We start from the raw sequence: 17,671 nt of genomic DNA, 5'->3' as shown, positions 1-17,671 counted from the left end.
ACACAACGTTCCAAATACTGTGTGCGAGGGGCTAGGTCCCAAGCCATAATTCCAAACTCTAACGGTGGAGAAAGACACACGCATAGAGAGATAATTAGAGAAAAATGTCTTAGGTGCAGCACACAGGCACACATCATGAATTACAGAAACAACAAAGTTTATCTAACTAGAGGGCTGCAGGGAAGAGGGGCGATGGATGGGACAGCAGAATCAGGAGTTCGTTGAATCCCTAGTTGCAGAGGGAAGGGAGAGCATTTAAATTAGAGGTGACACAAAAGGACTTGAAAAGACTGCTTGAAGGAAAGAAGAGCAGTGTACTAAGAGAATTATAAACAATAAAATACTACCAGGGTTTATAGAGGGACTCAGGACCTAACACTTATGTCCTTGAATGTTACTGTAAACAGCCCTCAGCCTGCAGAACTGTCAGTTGAAGGGAGCTTCACCAAGCTTTGAGTTTATTAAGACTGAGGTGACAACCACGCCTTCTTTCGTGATACTGGTCATTAGTGCTCTTTCTTTTTTCTTAATCAATTTTGTTGATCTTTTTAAAGCGTCAACTTTGCCTTTGTTAATCTTTTCTATTGTTTTTCTGTTTTCCATGTTATTGACTTGTGTCCTTTTATTTTCTTCTTTCTACTGAGGATTTACTGTACTCTTCTCTATCTTCATAAAGTAGAACCTTAAGTCACTGATTTCAGACCTACTTTTCTGACATAAACACTTAAAGCTATAAATTTCCCTCTCAACCCTGCTTCAGCTTTATCCCACAAATTTTATGCTTTCATTATCCTTCAGTTCAAAAGATTTTCTAATTTGCCTTGTGATTTCCTTTTTGACAAATCAATTATTTAGATGTGCTAATTTCCAAAACTTTAGAATTTTTCTACATCATCTTGCTATGGTTTACTAGGCTAATTGTGGTCAGGGAACATATTCCGTATGTTTTCAATCCTTTTCATATATTCATTGAGACTTTTTATAGCCCAGACTATGGTCTATCTTAGTGAACATAATGCAGACAGTTGAAAAGAAAGTAAATTTTCCAAGTGTTGAGACGTTCTATAAACCAGACTCACGTGAAGGTGGCTACCTATCTCAGTACTACTGAGATCATCTACATCTATACTGATGCTTGTCTACTTCTATCAGTGGCTAAAAAGTGAGTGTTAAAATCTCCAACTATCACTTCCAATTCCAGGCATAACAGATGAACAATTGACCTCCTACCTTAAACAACTACAAAAGCAGACAAAATATATGAAACAGTTTTCAGACAAGAAACAACAAACCCAATTCAATCAGGTTGTGCAAATAAAAGGCACTTTGGAGAACTTCCTCCTAAACAAACAAATTACCCTAAAAAATGCATGCTAAGTGTATTCTGATCAATATTTTTATAAAATCCTTATGGCCTAATTAGCAGACTGAGACACACTCAGTGAAGGAAAGAGTTATTCTACATGCTGGAATGTGTGGTGAAGAAGTGGAACTTGAATTGAAAACGTTTTCCACACATAGGGGTGGTCAAGGGTGCAGGGAATGGGGCAAAGACAAAGGAAAGATGGGTCCACTACGGTGCTGTCGCTGTGACCACCAGCATTACCTGGAGCTAAAATGAAAGTAGGTCCATACTGAGACCTTTATACCAAGATAAATTCCAAGCAGATCAAACACTTAAAACATCAAAACTGAAATGATACAATACTGGAAGAAAACCTAAGTAGAGAAAAGGCCTTTATAGCTATTACCAAAAATCTTAAGACATTAAAAAAGACCAGCAATTTCATCTACTAAAATATCAAAAAACTTTACATGAAGAAAAGTGCCACAAGCAAAGTCAAAAGGCAAAAAAGTGAGAAAAAAATTTGAATTTTATTTCATACAAAGGACTAATATCCCTAATTTAAAAAATATTCCTACATATATAGAAAAGACTGTCATCCTAATAGAAAAATGGGTGAAGAAAATGAGAATGTACATAAAGGAAAATTAGACTCTTCAATATATAAAAAGATGCTCAACCTCATAACAAGAAAAATACAAAATAAAACTATACAATGATACTATTCTAAACCTTGGCAGAACTGGCAATCCAAAACTTTGATAGCGCACTCTGTTAGCAATGATAAAGGAAACCCGGTACTACTCTCAAAATTTGCCAAGGTAAGTGTATACTGGTATAACATCTATGAAGGACAACTTGGAAGTGTCTGTCAAAATTATAAAAGCACATTCTCTAGTAACTGCACTTGTGAATTTATCCTACAATCATACTTGCCCATATGCAGGATGACATATGTGTCAACAAGGCCACAGGACAGCTCCACTCAGATGCAGAGAAGGCACCTCAAACTTAACGCAGTCAAAACGAACTCCTGATGTCCCCTAGTCCCACCCCAAACTGTTCCACCCACCTCACTCACTCAAACAAGCCAAAAACCCAGCTCCCACCCTTGCCTTCCTCTCTCCCACCTCACCCCCAAAATCGAATCCATAATAAGCCTCATCAGCTCCGCCTGCAGAGCACACGCAATCTACTCATCTCTCTTCACCCCACTGCGACGACCCTCATCTAAGCCACTCTGGCCTCCTGACAACTACAACTGCCTCCTAACAGGCAGCCCAGCCTCCATTCTTCCCTCTCCCCTCCCCACAGCTCAACCTCAGTGCAGCAACCAGAGGGAGCCTTCGAAACACAGACCAGGGACTTCCCTGGTGGTGCAGTGGTTAAGAATCTGCCTGCCAGCGCCGGGGACATGGGTTCGAGCCCTGGTCAGGGAAGATCCCACATACTGCAGAGCAACTAAGCCCGTGTGCCACAAATACCGAGCCTGCGCTCTAGAGCCCGCGAGCCACAATTGCTGAGCCCACACGCCACAACTACTGAAGCCCACACGCCTACAGCCCGTGCTCCGTAGCAAGAGAAGCCACCGCAATGAGACACCTGCGCACCGCAACGAAGACCCAACGCAGCCAAAAATAAATAAGTATGTATAACTAACTAACTAATACAGACCAGGTCGTTCCATACACTGCTTAAAACTCCCCAATCGCCTCTCATGGCAAAGAGTAAATCGATCGCCTTTTCCTGGTTCACAAAGCCCCACATCACTGGCCTCCAGGTACCCCTTCACCCGCTACGCTGTCCAAACCCTGGGCTCCCTAGTCCTGCGACAGAGGCCTCTGCTTTGGGGTCTCTGCACCCTGTGTATTCACTGCTGGGACTGTTCTTCCCAATCTGTCTCCACCTTTACCCGCAGATCTTCCAATGGTTGGCTACCCAGTTCTCGGTTCAAATGTCACTAACTCGGGAAAGGTTTCCTTGACCTCCAAATCTTAAAGTAGCACAAAGTTACTCTGCGTCACATCACCTCACCAGAGTACTTAATCAAGATTCAACATGGGAATTCCCTGGTGGTCAAGTGGTTAGGACTCCACGCTTCCACTGCAGGGGTCCTGCATGCCATGGCCAAAAAAAAAAAAAAAAAGATCCAACATTGATTCTTGTTTTTTCTACTGTCTGTCTTCTGTACCAATCATGTTTGTATTACTACTAATAAAATACTAGCTAATACTATACAGCGTTTACTATGAGTCAAGTACCATTCTAAGGGACAGCTTAGTACACATTCTGTGTATTTCTCTTCCAATTTATCTGACGTTTGTTATACATTTATTTGGGGTTTTAGGTTCATTATCTGTCTCTCTCACTAAAACGTAACGTCTTATTAATTTTGAATCTCCAGTGCCATGAACAGTACCTGGTACACTTCAAAAACTCCATCAGTAATTACTGAATTAATTAATTAATGTTTGAAGCAAGCATCTGCATGTTTTCTGAATTTCCTAGAAGCCTGCACAAAGCAGGAATAGTTTCTAATCCATGGGTTTTCCAAGATAAAAGCAAATCAGATCCCTCATGAAAAGGGCAATTAGTCTTTGCAGAGAAACCAGAGCCCCTTCTCTTGTGACACTGCGGGCAGCGCTCTCAGCAATGTCCTCACGGTGGGCCCTCAATAAGGTAGAGCAAAGCCACTTGGGCACTACTGCTCAGTGTAAGCCAGGCCCCAAACTAGGGAAGTACAGACAGGCAGCTCCCGGATGTGCAGGATCAACCCAGGAAAAACTCTGAGTACCCACAGAGGTGCAGATGGACTATTCATTTTTCAGGTAGATCTCCTAAGCATTCCTTTGCACTTTTGAGTTATTCAGATAAGTACTGAGTGGCAATGACGTCAAGCTTGTGCTCACCAGGTAACCAGTCAAATGCAAAACCATATGCTTTAAAAGTCACCAGAACTGAATACTGGCTTGTTCGCTTTAACCAAATATAATTAAAAAGGTAAAGTCATCAGAGCAAAGGGCAAGAATGACATCTCAAGGTATTGCCATTCAAGCTCAGACAGGCAGACAGCAAGACAGGCAGTGTCGCTACCCAACAGTCCTTGTGCCAAACCAACCATTCCAGTGAGTTTGTAACCATGTCCACATGCCTTCAAGACAACATATGGGACACGAAATTCAAAAGTCTGGAAACTTCTAACCTAAATCAATTCTTTCATTTTAGAAATAAGGAAGAAGAGGCCCACAGAAGTTCAGTGCCTTAGTTAAGGTTCCTCATTTACCTAAAAATCAAAACAAACGCTCAGTTTCCTGACTTCTGCGGTGCCTCCTGGGATGCTCCCCAGGTACTTCTGCTCCCGCAGCCTCTCTGGAAAGAAGTTCAGGTGAACTTAAACCCTGAGCTAGGGTCTGGTTCTTCTGCTGCTTTCAGGTCAAAACAATGAGAAGTAAAATCCATTTATTCTTTCTTTCATTCAACAAATAGTAAACATCTACTAGTGAGTAAAGATAGCAGCATTTTTACTTTGGCACTATTTAAAGGATAAGAACTGTCTCTCACAAGTTTACAATACAGGCAGAAAAAAAGCGTTCTGTCTGGACATCCATACAGACAATTGGAATTCTTTGCTACACCACCTTATGGCATAACATTGAGTGTATAATCCTGGTGGCAAATAATATTAGATACACAAAGCAATGATGATGGAATGCCAGTGACAGGTAGATTTTTTTCTTGCAACTCAAAAATGGTCATTTAAATGGCTGTCAATTATGCATGAGTTTTTATATGTTAGCTGCTGGGACTGTTTTTCTAAATATAATATACTTTCCATTCCAGGGGCTACACGAAGTTACAAGCAAATTCTCAACTTTCACTCAGAATTCATTGCGTTGACTTTCTTACCCTATATCTGCTCAAGGGAAGAACCAAAGATAAAGACCTTTATAACAAGAAGAGTCTCAATCACGTTTAATATTTTCTAAGCTATAAACTTTAAATTTGTAATTAAATTCTTTTGCAGAATTACTATTTCTGTAAATGCAGAAATTTTGTGGTAATATTTTATGAGGGAGGTGGGGTCCCACTAATCAGAAACATAAAATGCCACAAAGACATTTAGGGCCTGTAAGTAATACTCCAGCTTTATGGAAAATAGAACAAATTATCTTGGGAGAGGATCAAAAATATATTCCATCCAAAGCAGAAGTCAGAATAGAAAGGACATCAGAGAAACACATATTTATTTACAAACAAGAAAGGCTAGAAATGGGATCTTTTCCTAGTTTTTCAACATATGTTAAGCTTTAACTTATTGTTCAATTGTTATAATTCAAACTTTTACTTAAACCTCTACCAGGAAAGTGATGTCAGGATGTTTAAGCAGCCACATTTCTAACAAGATACTCACGGCCATTCCGATTCAGGCTGCTTCTGGTGAGCTTCTATGACATCAATCGCAATATTGAGGTTTTCTTCCAGCTCCTTCATTCTTTCAGAATTAAGGGATGTGAACAAAATCATTGATGAGTAGGCAACAATTTTTTTGTCTGGATGATTTAAGCAAGACCTTCCAAATAAAGAAATCAGGGTGTTAGCCCAACTTAGCAGCATGATAAAACATGATTGTAACTCATAAATAACAATCATCTCATTAACAAGTTCAGTATATACTGATATTTTTAAGGATTTAATGAAGAATTACAACACTTTTAAACAAGTACATAATTTATGGCAAAAATAGCAAATTGAAAATTAGTCACGACACAGAGTACCCAATACAAAAGCTGCAGTTCACTTATGAGTCAGAGGCAAAAAGCAAATGACATCTGATTAAAGAAAAAGATAAAATGACTACATTTATAAAGCATTAAAATGTTCATTCTTGTTAGAAAAAACATCAAAAGGCAAAAAATGATACTTCAATGACTACAGACATTTCCTTAACAGTTTGAGGGACAGAATGTTTAAGGGAAAGATGATATATTGGCAAGAAATAAAATTTGGAGTCAAAAGCCTCTGTATAACTCCCGGTTCATCCACCTATCAGCTATGTGATCTTAGAAAGGTCACAAATTTATCAATTTTCAATTATATTATGGGTTATGCACTATGGCAGGATTTTTTTTTTCTTTCATTTAAACTTCATAATACTCTTCTGGAGGAGGTATTATCCTTCTATTATAGATGAAGAATGTGTTGACTTTACTTGCCCAAAGGCACAAAGCCAGTACCTGCCAAAGCTGAATCCAAATTTGGTTTTATGTGTCTCACAAACACATATAGAGTGAAGTCACATAACCTCTTTCGGTGTGTTTTCTGACATAAAAATGGAATATAATAACAAGACCTCCTTGGCCTGTCTCAGAGGGCTTCTGTGAGGACCAGATTTGATAACGAATGTAAAACCACCATGTAATTGCCAAGTAAACTCCTCCGACGGCCTTGTTCAGGGCCGGATTCACCTGTGTTATTAATGCATCGGTTCTTACACTACAACACGCTTACAGCACGGGCTGCGGGGGAGCGGTGAATATATCTAAGGCACCCTTACCCCACTCCTCCAGCTCAGAGCCTGGCAGAGAGGAGGTGTTCAAAGTGTTTGAAAGGAGTGAACTCTCAAAAATGAGTAATTTTTATTTCTACAGCTTGAATTCCACAATTCTTTCCTTCCAACCTAAACTCAGTTATTATTAACCATAAAGATTTTATGCCTTCAACTCTAATTACCTGCAGGAATTTGAGAACCGGTCACAGGCTCAGTGAGCTAGAGATAACATAAGCGTTTATCCGATCCTTACACCATACAGATGAGCCCAGAAAACCTATACAACCAGGGAAGGCAGCACAGAACTTAGGCAGCTGGTATTTAAAGAGCGTAGGCTTTGGATCCAGAGGGCAGCATGGGGTTCCCGTTCCAGCTACGCCATTTACCAGTGATTAAGTGTCAGTTCCCTCATTTGTCCAAACAGGGACAGTACCGCTTGCCCCACGGGGCAAAGGGTAAAGGACGGGAAATATACAGAAAAGACCCAGCTCTGGGCATTCAAACGATAGCTGCTCTGCTGCTTACATTGTTGCCACCACCGAAGATACCCCATTGGTTGTCAACAGAACCTGGATATAGAGCCAGGCCTCCTGCCCCAGATGGGGCCTTTCCTATTACCTATCCTTCCTCCATCACCTGCTCACCTTTCATCTCCATGCTCCACTTCTTATGAACATAGCTGGTCAAAACACAGTAGCAAATCACCAGGGAAAGTACACCATGAACCAATCTACATAAACAGATTGGTTATCCACATCTTATACTTCTCCATATCTACCAAAACATATAGCATTGTGCCAAGCATACAAGAAATGCTCAATTAATAAATACATGATTAATTCATTGCCCATACTTCAATATTTTATGGCTTTTTTCTTATAAAAAAAAAGTGTCCTTAACAGCAATCCTTACTTTAACCAAAACTTTTATTTACTTAAAGTAAAAACTGACATACAATGAAGAGCATAAACCTTACGTGTACAGCCCAATAAATTATGAGATGTGTATATACCTATGTGACCACCACGCAGATTAAGATACAGAACATTCCCAGGAACCCACGAGTCTACCTTGTGCCCTCTCCCAGCCAGTACTAAACCCGCCACCACCCACCAAGAGCAACCGCTGTCCTGAGTTCTGTTACCAAAGGTTAGTTTCTCCGGTTTTGGAACTGATATAACCACAATCTTTTCAGAAGTCAGAAAAACTCTTATCAATATACTCACAAAAAGAGTTCTGGGAAAGCATGCATCCAAACAATAGACTGGGAATCTTCATTCCGTGAGGCAATATTGCCTAAAAATTGCAGACCACAGCGAAAAGCTGAGGATTTATAAAGGCAAAAAAGATACATGATTAAAAGAATTTTTCAAAACACCAAATAAATACATCTTAGTTAGAAATACTCCACATGTTATTAAACAGAAAGTTTCTGATTGCTTCTTTTAACTATAAAAGTCTCTCACCACAATGAAACTTTGGGCATGACGTTACTATTAAAATGCCTTACCAAAACAATGTACTCTATACAAAATTAATTAACTTCTTTAAAACACTGTAACTGTAGACACAAATATACCTGTAATCACATTAAGTATCATTGGAATATGTGTTCCAATTGAAAGACAGTTACTCTTAGACTGGATCTTTTAAAATCTAACAATATACAATTTAAAACAAGACATGTAAAATAGAAGGCTATCGAAGCATTGAAAGTTAAAGAATGGTGAAAAGATATACGAGGCAAATACCAGCCTACAAAGGTAGTCATACAACCACTTAAAATCAGACATAATAAACTTTAAGGCAAAAAGTATTACTGGAAATTTTTTTAAAAGTCATTTCAGAATTACTTAATTCACAGAAAGGTATAATTTTAAATTGGAATCACCTAATAACATGGTCTCAATTATATAGTAAAGAAAAACTGACAAAAGTATAGAGGAAAGAGAAAAACCCACAATTAAATTCGGCAATAATAATATACCTTTTCCAGTAAATTATAAAATAAGCAGACAAAACAATCAGCATATTTAGAAGATTTAAATAAGATTTAATAACAACCTAGTTGACACATTTAGACTATTTCACCAAATAAAACTGCAGAATACTGGACAAATGCAGAATGCTGACAACAAATGCAGGCAAGGATGTAGAGCAACAAGAATTCTCATCCACTGCAGGTGGGAACGCAGAATGCTGCAGCCACTTTGGGAGACTGTTTGGTGGTTTCTTACAAAACTAAACATATTCTTAGCATACAATCCAACAATCACACTCCTTGGTATTTACCCAAAGTAACTGAAAACTTATGTCCACACAAAACCCTGCACATGAATGTTTATAGCAGCTTTATTCATAACTGCCAAAACTTGGAAGCAACCAGATGTCCTTCAGTAGGTGAACAGATAAAACTGTGGTCCATCCAGACAGTGGAATATTACTCAGCACTAAAAAGAAATGAGTTATCAAGCCACGAAAAGGAACATAAATGCATATTACCAATGAAAAGCCAATCTGAAAAGGCTACAAACTGTATGATTCCAACTCTATGACATTCTGGAAAAGGCAAAACTATGGAGGCAGTAAAAAGATCGGTGGTTGCCAGGGGTCAGGGCACAGGAGGGGGTGTGAACAGGTGGAGCACAGAGGATTTTTAGGGCAGTGAAACTTCTCTGTATGATATTACAATGATGGATACATGTCCTTGTACATTTGTCCAAATCTCCACAGAATATATAATATATATATATATATATATATATATATATATATATATATGTATTGGGTTGGCCAAAAAGTGCCTTCGGTTTTTAAGTAAAAATAAAAGACACATTTTTCATTTTCACCAAGAATTTTATTGAACAACATATTCACCCTTTTGTTCCACTACCTTCTGCCATTTTTCAGGCAACTTCATAATTCCATCTTCCCAAAACTTTAGCTTTTTGAGCAAAGAACTGTTCCAGGTGCCTTTTACAGTCTTCCAGGGAATTGAAATTTTTTCCATTAAGAGAAGTTTGTAAAGACCTAAATAAGTGGAAATCTGAAGGTGCAATGTCTGGTGAATACGGCAGATGAATCAGAACTTCCCAGCCAAGCTGTAACAGTTTTCCTGGTCATCAAGAAACATGCGGTCTTGCATTATCCTGATGGAAGATTATGCATTTCTGTTGACTAATTCCAGATACTTTTGTTGAGTGCTCTTTCAGTTGGCCTAACTGCAAGCAGTACTTGTTGGAATTAATCATTTGGTTTTCCAGAGGAGCTTATAATAGAGGACTCCCTTCCAATGCACCATATACACATCACCTTCTTTGGATGAAGAGCAGCCTTTGGTGTGGCTGGCAGTGGTTCATTTCGCTTGCCCCACGATCTCTTCCGCTCCACATTATTGTACAGTATCCACTTTTCATCGGCCGTCACATTTGTTTTAAAAATGGAACGTTTGAACATCCTGGTGGTGCAGTGGTTAAGACTCCACGCTTCAATGCAGAGGGCACAGGTTCGATCTCTGGTTGGGAAAGTTCCGCATGCCACACAATGTGGCAAAAAAAAACCTGAAACGTTTTCATTATGTTTAAGTAGAGAATCACATGAGGAAATACGGTCAGAAGGTTTTTTTCCGCTTAAACTTATGTGGAACCCAAACATCAAAGCAATTAACATAACCAAGCTGGTGCAAGTGATTTTCAATGCTTGATTTGGATATTCTGAGTCTGTCAGCTATCTCCCGCATGGTGTAACCTTCACTGCTCTCGATTAATGTCTCGATTTGGTCGCTGTCAACTTCAACTGGTTTACCCGACTGTGGAGCACCGTCCAGCGAGAAATCTCCAGCATGAAACTTCGCAAACCACTTTTGGCACATTCGATCAGTCACAGCACCTTCTCCATACACTGCACAAAATCTTTCTTTTGCGTTTCGGTTGTGTTTTTACCTTTCTTGAAATAATAAATCATAATATGCCAAAAATGTTTCTTTTTTTCTTCCATCTTCGATATTAAAATGGCTACACAAAAATTCACCAATTTTGATAAGTCTTTTTTTAAATGCACGCTGATATGACAGCTGTCACCTACAATTTAGCAAAATTGTTTTGAATCAAGTTAAGGACAACTGAGTGCCACTACCGCCACTGTATGGAAAAAACTGAACGAACCTTTTGGCCCACCCAATATATACATATTTATATATATATACATACACATACACAAAAGAAAAAGCACTCAAACCCACGGGAAAACCACAAGATTGTACTACACACCCACCACACTGGCAAAAATTAGAAAATAACAAAGTGTGTGTGAGAATGTAATGCATTAGGAACTAAAGGGTCTCTGAAGTTCTTTGCCATCTGTGAACAGACCGCATTTAAATTATCTTTGACTGAGCACCAGTTATCAATCACTGCCTCTCAGCTTCGCTGCCCGCTCTGCAAACATAAAGGCGGGCCCTTTGAAGGTCTCCTTTGTCAGCTGGCACGTACGGCCTCGTGGGCAGAGGCGCTGGCGGGGTACTGGAGGGCTGGAAGGAGCGGAGTTTCTCTCTTCCTGGTTCTGGGTAGTCCTCTGGCCATGCTTCTCCTGTTTCTCTGGCGTTCATCTCCTGCAGCTTCTCCAGTGAGGAGCTCTCGCACAGCAGGACCAACCAGCAGTGTCCAGGAGCCAGGAACTTCCTCAGGATGCTTCAAAGCCAGTTTCAAGTCATGGAAGCTCTCTGTGGACGACTCCCCCCTGCACCCCAGAGGGTGGATTTCCAGCAAGTTCCACCAACACCACCCCTCGGCGGCTTCAGCACCACCCCGGGAGCCACAGCCGTGCCCTCTCCAAGCAGGCCTGGATCTCAGGCCTAGGGGGAGGGCAGCCTCTTCCCTGGACACTCATCTCAGCTCTGGGGGCACTGGCTGCTCCTTGTACCTGCAATCCCTGTGTTCTCTGGCATTCTCTTTACTTCTTAGTAGTCAATCCCCTGTTATTTCAGGCCTTTGTTATAGTTAGTAATTCTTTATTTTAAATCTTCCCTATTCAAATTGCAGTGCGGTTTGTCTCTCCTGGTTGTACCCGAGCTGGCAGAGCAGATGGAGAGAAGGGAGGGAGGGAAGTTGTGAGGAAGGGAAAGAGGGCCCCAGGGGAAGCAAGAGAAGATGGCATCAAGCACAACCTTAGAAAATAAGAATAGTTCAATCAGTCGGGACCAAGTCAGACAGACAGAAACCAAACTATTTTTTAAACAAAGAAAATTTAATATATGGAATTAGTTCAACTAAAAAGGCAACACTGAGGTAACACAGAGATTAAGGCTACAGGAAACCACCACCTACCACCCTTCAAACTGGAGGCACGAAGGGAAGAGGGTAAGGTTGTGAGAACCCAGAAGCCTGGAGGGGCTCTGCAGAGCCGGAACCCGGGCCTCTGTGGAAGGGGCTGCCCAGGCTACCGCTGGTACCTCTGGCGCGTGGAAGAAGGGCCCGGGCCAGCTAACAGTGGTGTCTCTAGGAAATACTAGGAGGCTTTCCGAGTGGGAAGGAAGCTGGAAAGGGAACCCTCCAGGGGAGACCCGAGCAGGGGGCGAGTCACCCTTTCCCCTCCTGCCTTCTGGTCCCCACTAGATCCTTCATTGGCTGAACCTCACTGAAAGCGGAGGAGAAATGTGTTTCTGGACTCCCAGCCCCTGCACCACGAAACAGAGCACAGAGGGCTAAGCTCAAAGCCGAGTAACAACAGCCCCGTAACCAGAACGACACCCAACGTTAGACAATCACTAACGCGACACGTACCGTTCCAAGTGCTTTATTTTATACAAGTTCTTATTTAATTGTCACAGTAAGGCAGATATCTTTATCATGTCACCCAAGTCAGCAGCAGGTGAGGGCCCCAGACCCCGCACACCAAGAGAAGAGCGCGAACAGTCGGCCAGTTCTCACGGGTATGCGATGCTGGTAAGTAAATACTTAAAATACTCGTGCGCTTTGCGGTGAACAGACACTACCGTGAATCCCTGCACGCCCACCCCTGCCCCAGCCCCCTCCTCAGGTCACACAACTAAAAGCCAGTGCCTGACTAGCCTCAGCCTCAGCCCTCCGTGCCAGGCCCCAGCTATCCCTGCCTGGCACCCATGCTGAGGGATCAGCGCCTGCACCCGACTGTTTGCTGTTTTCCAAGTGGTTCCTTCGGGGCCAGGACAGTCCGTACAGACAGAGTGGCATGTGATGAGACCCTGAGTGGAGAGAGAGCGAGACACTTCTGAGGAACTAAAGACCAGCATGAATAAAGCATCGAGAGCCAAGGAATAAGGTAACAGTAACAGGGATAACTAGCATGTGTTGAGTGTTTACTAGGTGCCAGACACCGCGTTCTAACTATAAGATGTCATCTAACCCCCGTGACAACCGTACGGGGTCGGGGTTAATATTATCCCCCTCTTGCAAAGAGTAACCAAAGCTCAGAAGGTCAGGTAACTGGCCTGGGGCATGAAGCCTGCAAGCGGCAGAAGCAAGACCGGCAAACACAAGCGGGGGCTCTTCCTCAGCAGCAGGAATCAGTTCATCAAGGAAGGAGCGACAGAAGAGTCTTGAGATGAAATGAAAGATCCTGCTCTATTAACGGAAATCCCAGCCAGGCAGCAACCAGGAGATGTTTTTAAGGGCAAGAGGACTTCCAAAGACCTTCAACCTCCTAGATCCCTGCTTTGCTAGGAGGGAGGGATGGGCCTACTGACCCAGGCCCGGAGCCCGGGTCCTCTGTCCTCAGACTTTTCCGGAACCCAGGCCTTCCCTTCAAAGCCTGTCGCTGCTGCTCCAATAGCTCAAAGGCAGAGCAGCTGTAAAGATGAAAAAGGCTGAGGCGTGTAATGTGCCTGTGCTATTCACTTATTTATAGTAACTCGACAACTGGCTGCTCAAAGAAAAGTTGCGAAATTGTGGCCAAAAAGCAAAACACTGAGATAAAAAACTATGAAGACAAAATGCTGAACCAAGAACCTCAAAACTGAATTAACATTATAATCTAAAATAAAGCAGGATACAAAACTGCAAGTACACATTCATACCCATACATATAAATATTGAAGAATGACTAAAAAAAAGTCAAGTGTTTGTCTAATGTAGCCGGCATATACAATGATTATTTTTCTTTTCACTTTTAAAAATTACTCTATAATGAAATTATATAAAATGTTCATAATAAAAAATAATACCTTCATTTTCATCTTAAAGTCATAGTGTAAAATGACATTTCTATTTCTGCTGAATATTTTAGAGTATTAACACTGAAATCCTTGTAAGATTTAATTTAACACACAAAAAAAGCCAACAATATAAAAGTCAGTCTGAGAGCCAAACAACCCAACAATTCATCAGGCAACTAAAAATTAGCACTCTGAATCAGAACATAATTCTGGGAAGGAAAAGGTTTAAAGACGTCCTAGAAACAAGAAAACTCCAGACAAGTACAAATGACAGTTTACTTTTACCAAACAGCTTATCAAGTGATCTTTATCTAAATATTGCAAATGTTACAAAGCCCCTCAAAAAGCCCAACATTATTTTTACAGATTAGAAAAGAACAAAGGCCAAAAACAACACCAATAACTCAATTAAAATAACTCATGCTTATGTTTACATATAATTGGATGAGCATAATATATTCGTCACACCACTGCAATTATTCTCTGAAAATAATACTCTAAATATTATTTTGACAACGTAATTATAGTTCTTACCTCAAGAGCGGTAACAGAAAACTGGCACAGATACCCTGCTAAAAATCTACAAAGAGTAAGGTTCTCACAGAGAAACAGTCAAAAGATAGTACAGGCACTGTATCAGGGAACAAGAACACTTTTGAAAAGATTTGCATTAGGCTTGAACTAACATACTATAAAATTTGTTTAAGTTTCATTGTTGAAACAGTTGCATTCTTGAATTCCAAGTAAAATTCAGTAATATCACTGGCTGCCTTTTTCAAGAAGGTAGTGAGAAGTATCACTTCCACTTTCCTTCTTGCCTCAGTAATGTCCTTCCAACTCTGTCAACAGACGCAAGCCATCTACTTGAAACTGATACAATTGAAAAATTAAAGAAGACCTAGATAAATGGAGAGATGTTCCCTATTCATGGACCGGAAGACTCAATATCATTAAGATGGCAATTCCCCCCAAGTGGATCTGCAGATTCAACATAATTCCTAGTATCCACAATACATAAATAACTCTCACAACCTGACAACGAAATTTAAAAGCCCAATTAAAAACTGGGCAAAGGGGACTTCCCTGGCGGTCCAGTGGTTAAGACTCCACACTTCCAATGCAGGGGGTGCGGGTTCGATCCCTGGTCAGGGAGCTAAGATCCCACATGCCTCACGGCCAAAAAACCAAAACATAAAACAGAAGCAATATTGTAACAAATTCAATAAAGACTTTAAAAATGGTCCACATCAAAAAAATCTTAAAAAAAAAAAAAAAACTGGGCAAAGGACTTGAATAGACATTCCCCCAAAGAAGATTTACAAATAACCAAAAGGCACATGAGAAGATGTTCAACATCATTCGTCATTAGGGAAATGCAAATCAAAACCACAATGAGATACCACTTCACACCCACCAGGATAACTATACTCCAAAAAAAGGAAAACAAATGTCAGCAAGGATATGGAGAAACTGGAACCTTGTACACTGTTGGTGAAAATATAAAATAGTCAGCTGCTATGGAAAAGTTTGGCAGTTTCTTAAAAATTTAAATATAAAATTGACACAGCAATTCCACTCCTAGGTATATACCCAAAAGAACTGAAAACAGGTACTCAAATAAATATATGTACACACATGTTCAGAGCAGCACTATTCTAAACAGCCAAATAGTGGCACAAGAGCCAAATGGTGGAAACAACCCAAATGCCCATCAATGAATGAATGGATAAACAAAAAATGTATTCTATGCATACAATGGAATATTATTCAGTCATACGAAGAAATGAAGCACTGATACATGTACAATGTGGATGAACCTCGAAAAACATTATGCTAACTGAAAGAAGCCAGACAAAAAAGGTCACAAAATTCTAGGATTCCATTTATACGAAAAATCCAGAACAGGCAAATCCACAGAGACACAATGCAGAATGGTGGTTGCCAGGGGCTCAGGGAACTGGGAAATGGAAAGCAACTGCTCCATGGGTACAGGGTTTCCCTTTGGGGTGATGAGAATGCTTCCAGTTAGACAGAGGTGGTGATTGTACAATACTGTGAATGCACTAAATGCTACTCGATTGTTCACTTTAAAATGCTTAACTTTATGTGATGTGAATCTCGTAACAATAAAACATGTATTAACTGATATAACTGCAACTACATAAATTGTGAACAACTCTTAATATACCTAACATAAAACAGGTCTATGAAGAATCTACGCTCTCTGACTGGTGGGTATCAATGAAACAGCCAAGCCACCAACAAACACTGATTTATTCATCATGACAAACCAGTTCATAAAAAGTTTCAGAAATGTGCTCCTTTGGTTTTTTTGTTAGATTATCTATTCCCCTTCAGTGAAGAGAAAAATTAATCCTGAGAAGAAAGGATGAAATAATCTTTCATCGCATATTGTAAACACCAAGTAACCAATCTTCTGTAGCAGTCCGCGGGACAGAGACAAGGGGATAATGGACCGAGGGGGACACAGAGTCAAGGGAGACACTTTTAAAGATGGAAAACAGGAGAGCACATTTATACGCTGGTGAAATGACGGAGTAAAAGAGGGAAAGGGATGATCGGAGAGAAAGGGGACACTTCAGGGGAGAGTTTCTGAGTGGGCGAGTGGGGATGGGATTCTATGCACAGTGGAGGAGGGCTGGCTTCCGCTCTGACAGTTATTAATCACAGCGTTTATGCAGTGCTTCCTCTGGTGTCTTATTTAGGAATCCATCATCACCAGAGAAACCTACTCTGCCCACCCCTAGTTCCTCAGCTCTGTCAGTGACACTACCCCCACATCGGTGTTTTTTTCAGCAATTACAAAACGTAGTACATTCTGAACTCTCTTTCTGAATTATCATACCACAGTCAGACTTCAAAAATAACTGCCTTTCCATACAAGAGAGTGAAATCTGTATTTTATTGCTGATTTTTAATCCCCAATTTGAGCACTGAGGCTTCTGTTTTATCACAAAATGGAGCTACAAGAATACTTTTAAATATACAACATTTTAAAACACTTTACAACCTAATGCTACACCCTACCAAATTGAGAATACTCAAGAAATTACTGCTGTTCCAAAAAACTTAGAGCCAACACTTTGTGTGCCAATTCTTAGATAATTTAATTAGTTCAAAAAATAATTACAATGTCCCAGAGGAAGAATCCTAAATCAAATAGAAAGACGCAGGAATTTTAACAAATGAGTTTTAAATGAAAACACTAAGAAATCACAGAGTAGAATGAGAACTAAACTAAGCCGGGTGGTACCTCTGACAGTTCAGTTAGCCTGTTTCACTGTGGGCCTCGGTCTCTATGCCTGTGAAGAAAGACGAGCTCAAATTCTCTCTCTACCTTCTCACAGCAGCCTCCCCACTAACATTCAGATAAGCATGCTTCACTTTATATAGTAAGTATAGGCATTAAAAATTGTATATAAATCAACATATTTTAAATACAGCTGGAGAGCTCTCATTTGAAGTAACTATTCATTGAATTAGCACTAAAAAAAATTTTTTTTAACCTCCAATCTAGTACATTTTATAAGCTGGATATTTACTTTGAGATGTTCTATTAAATGACTTA

General features: G+C 40.4%; 1 protein-coding gene across 1 annotated transcript in view; it reads right to left on the bottom strand.

Annotated features, from left to right (window-relative positions):
- ATXN10 (ataxin 10) overlaps window positions 1-17,671 on the bottom strand; it is a 153,781-nt gene that overhangs the window by 107,212 nt on the left and 28,898 nt on the right. Inside the window, exons 4-5 of the mRNA XM_036865586.1 lie at window positions 8,120-8,216; window positions 5,757-5,915 (exon numbers count right to left, since the gene is read on the bottom strand). Of these exons, the coding sequence (XP_036721481.1) occupies window positions 5,757-5,915; window positions 8,120-8,216 (256 nt within the window). The remainder of the gene's footprint in view (window positions 1-5,756; window positions 5,916-8,119; window positions 8,217-17,671) is intronic.

Source organism: Balaenoptera musculus, chromosome 10 (assembly GCF_009873245.2).
Source record: "Balaenoptera musculus isolate JJ_BM4_2016_0621 chromosome 10, mBalMus1.pri.v3, whole genome shotgun sequence".
NCBI classification, from domain to species: domain Eukaryota; kingdom Metazoa; phylum Chordata; class Mammalia; order Artiodactyla; family Balaenopteridae; genus Balaenoptera; species Balaenoptera musculus.
This window is presented reverse-complemented; position numbering and strand designations above follow the sequence as displayed.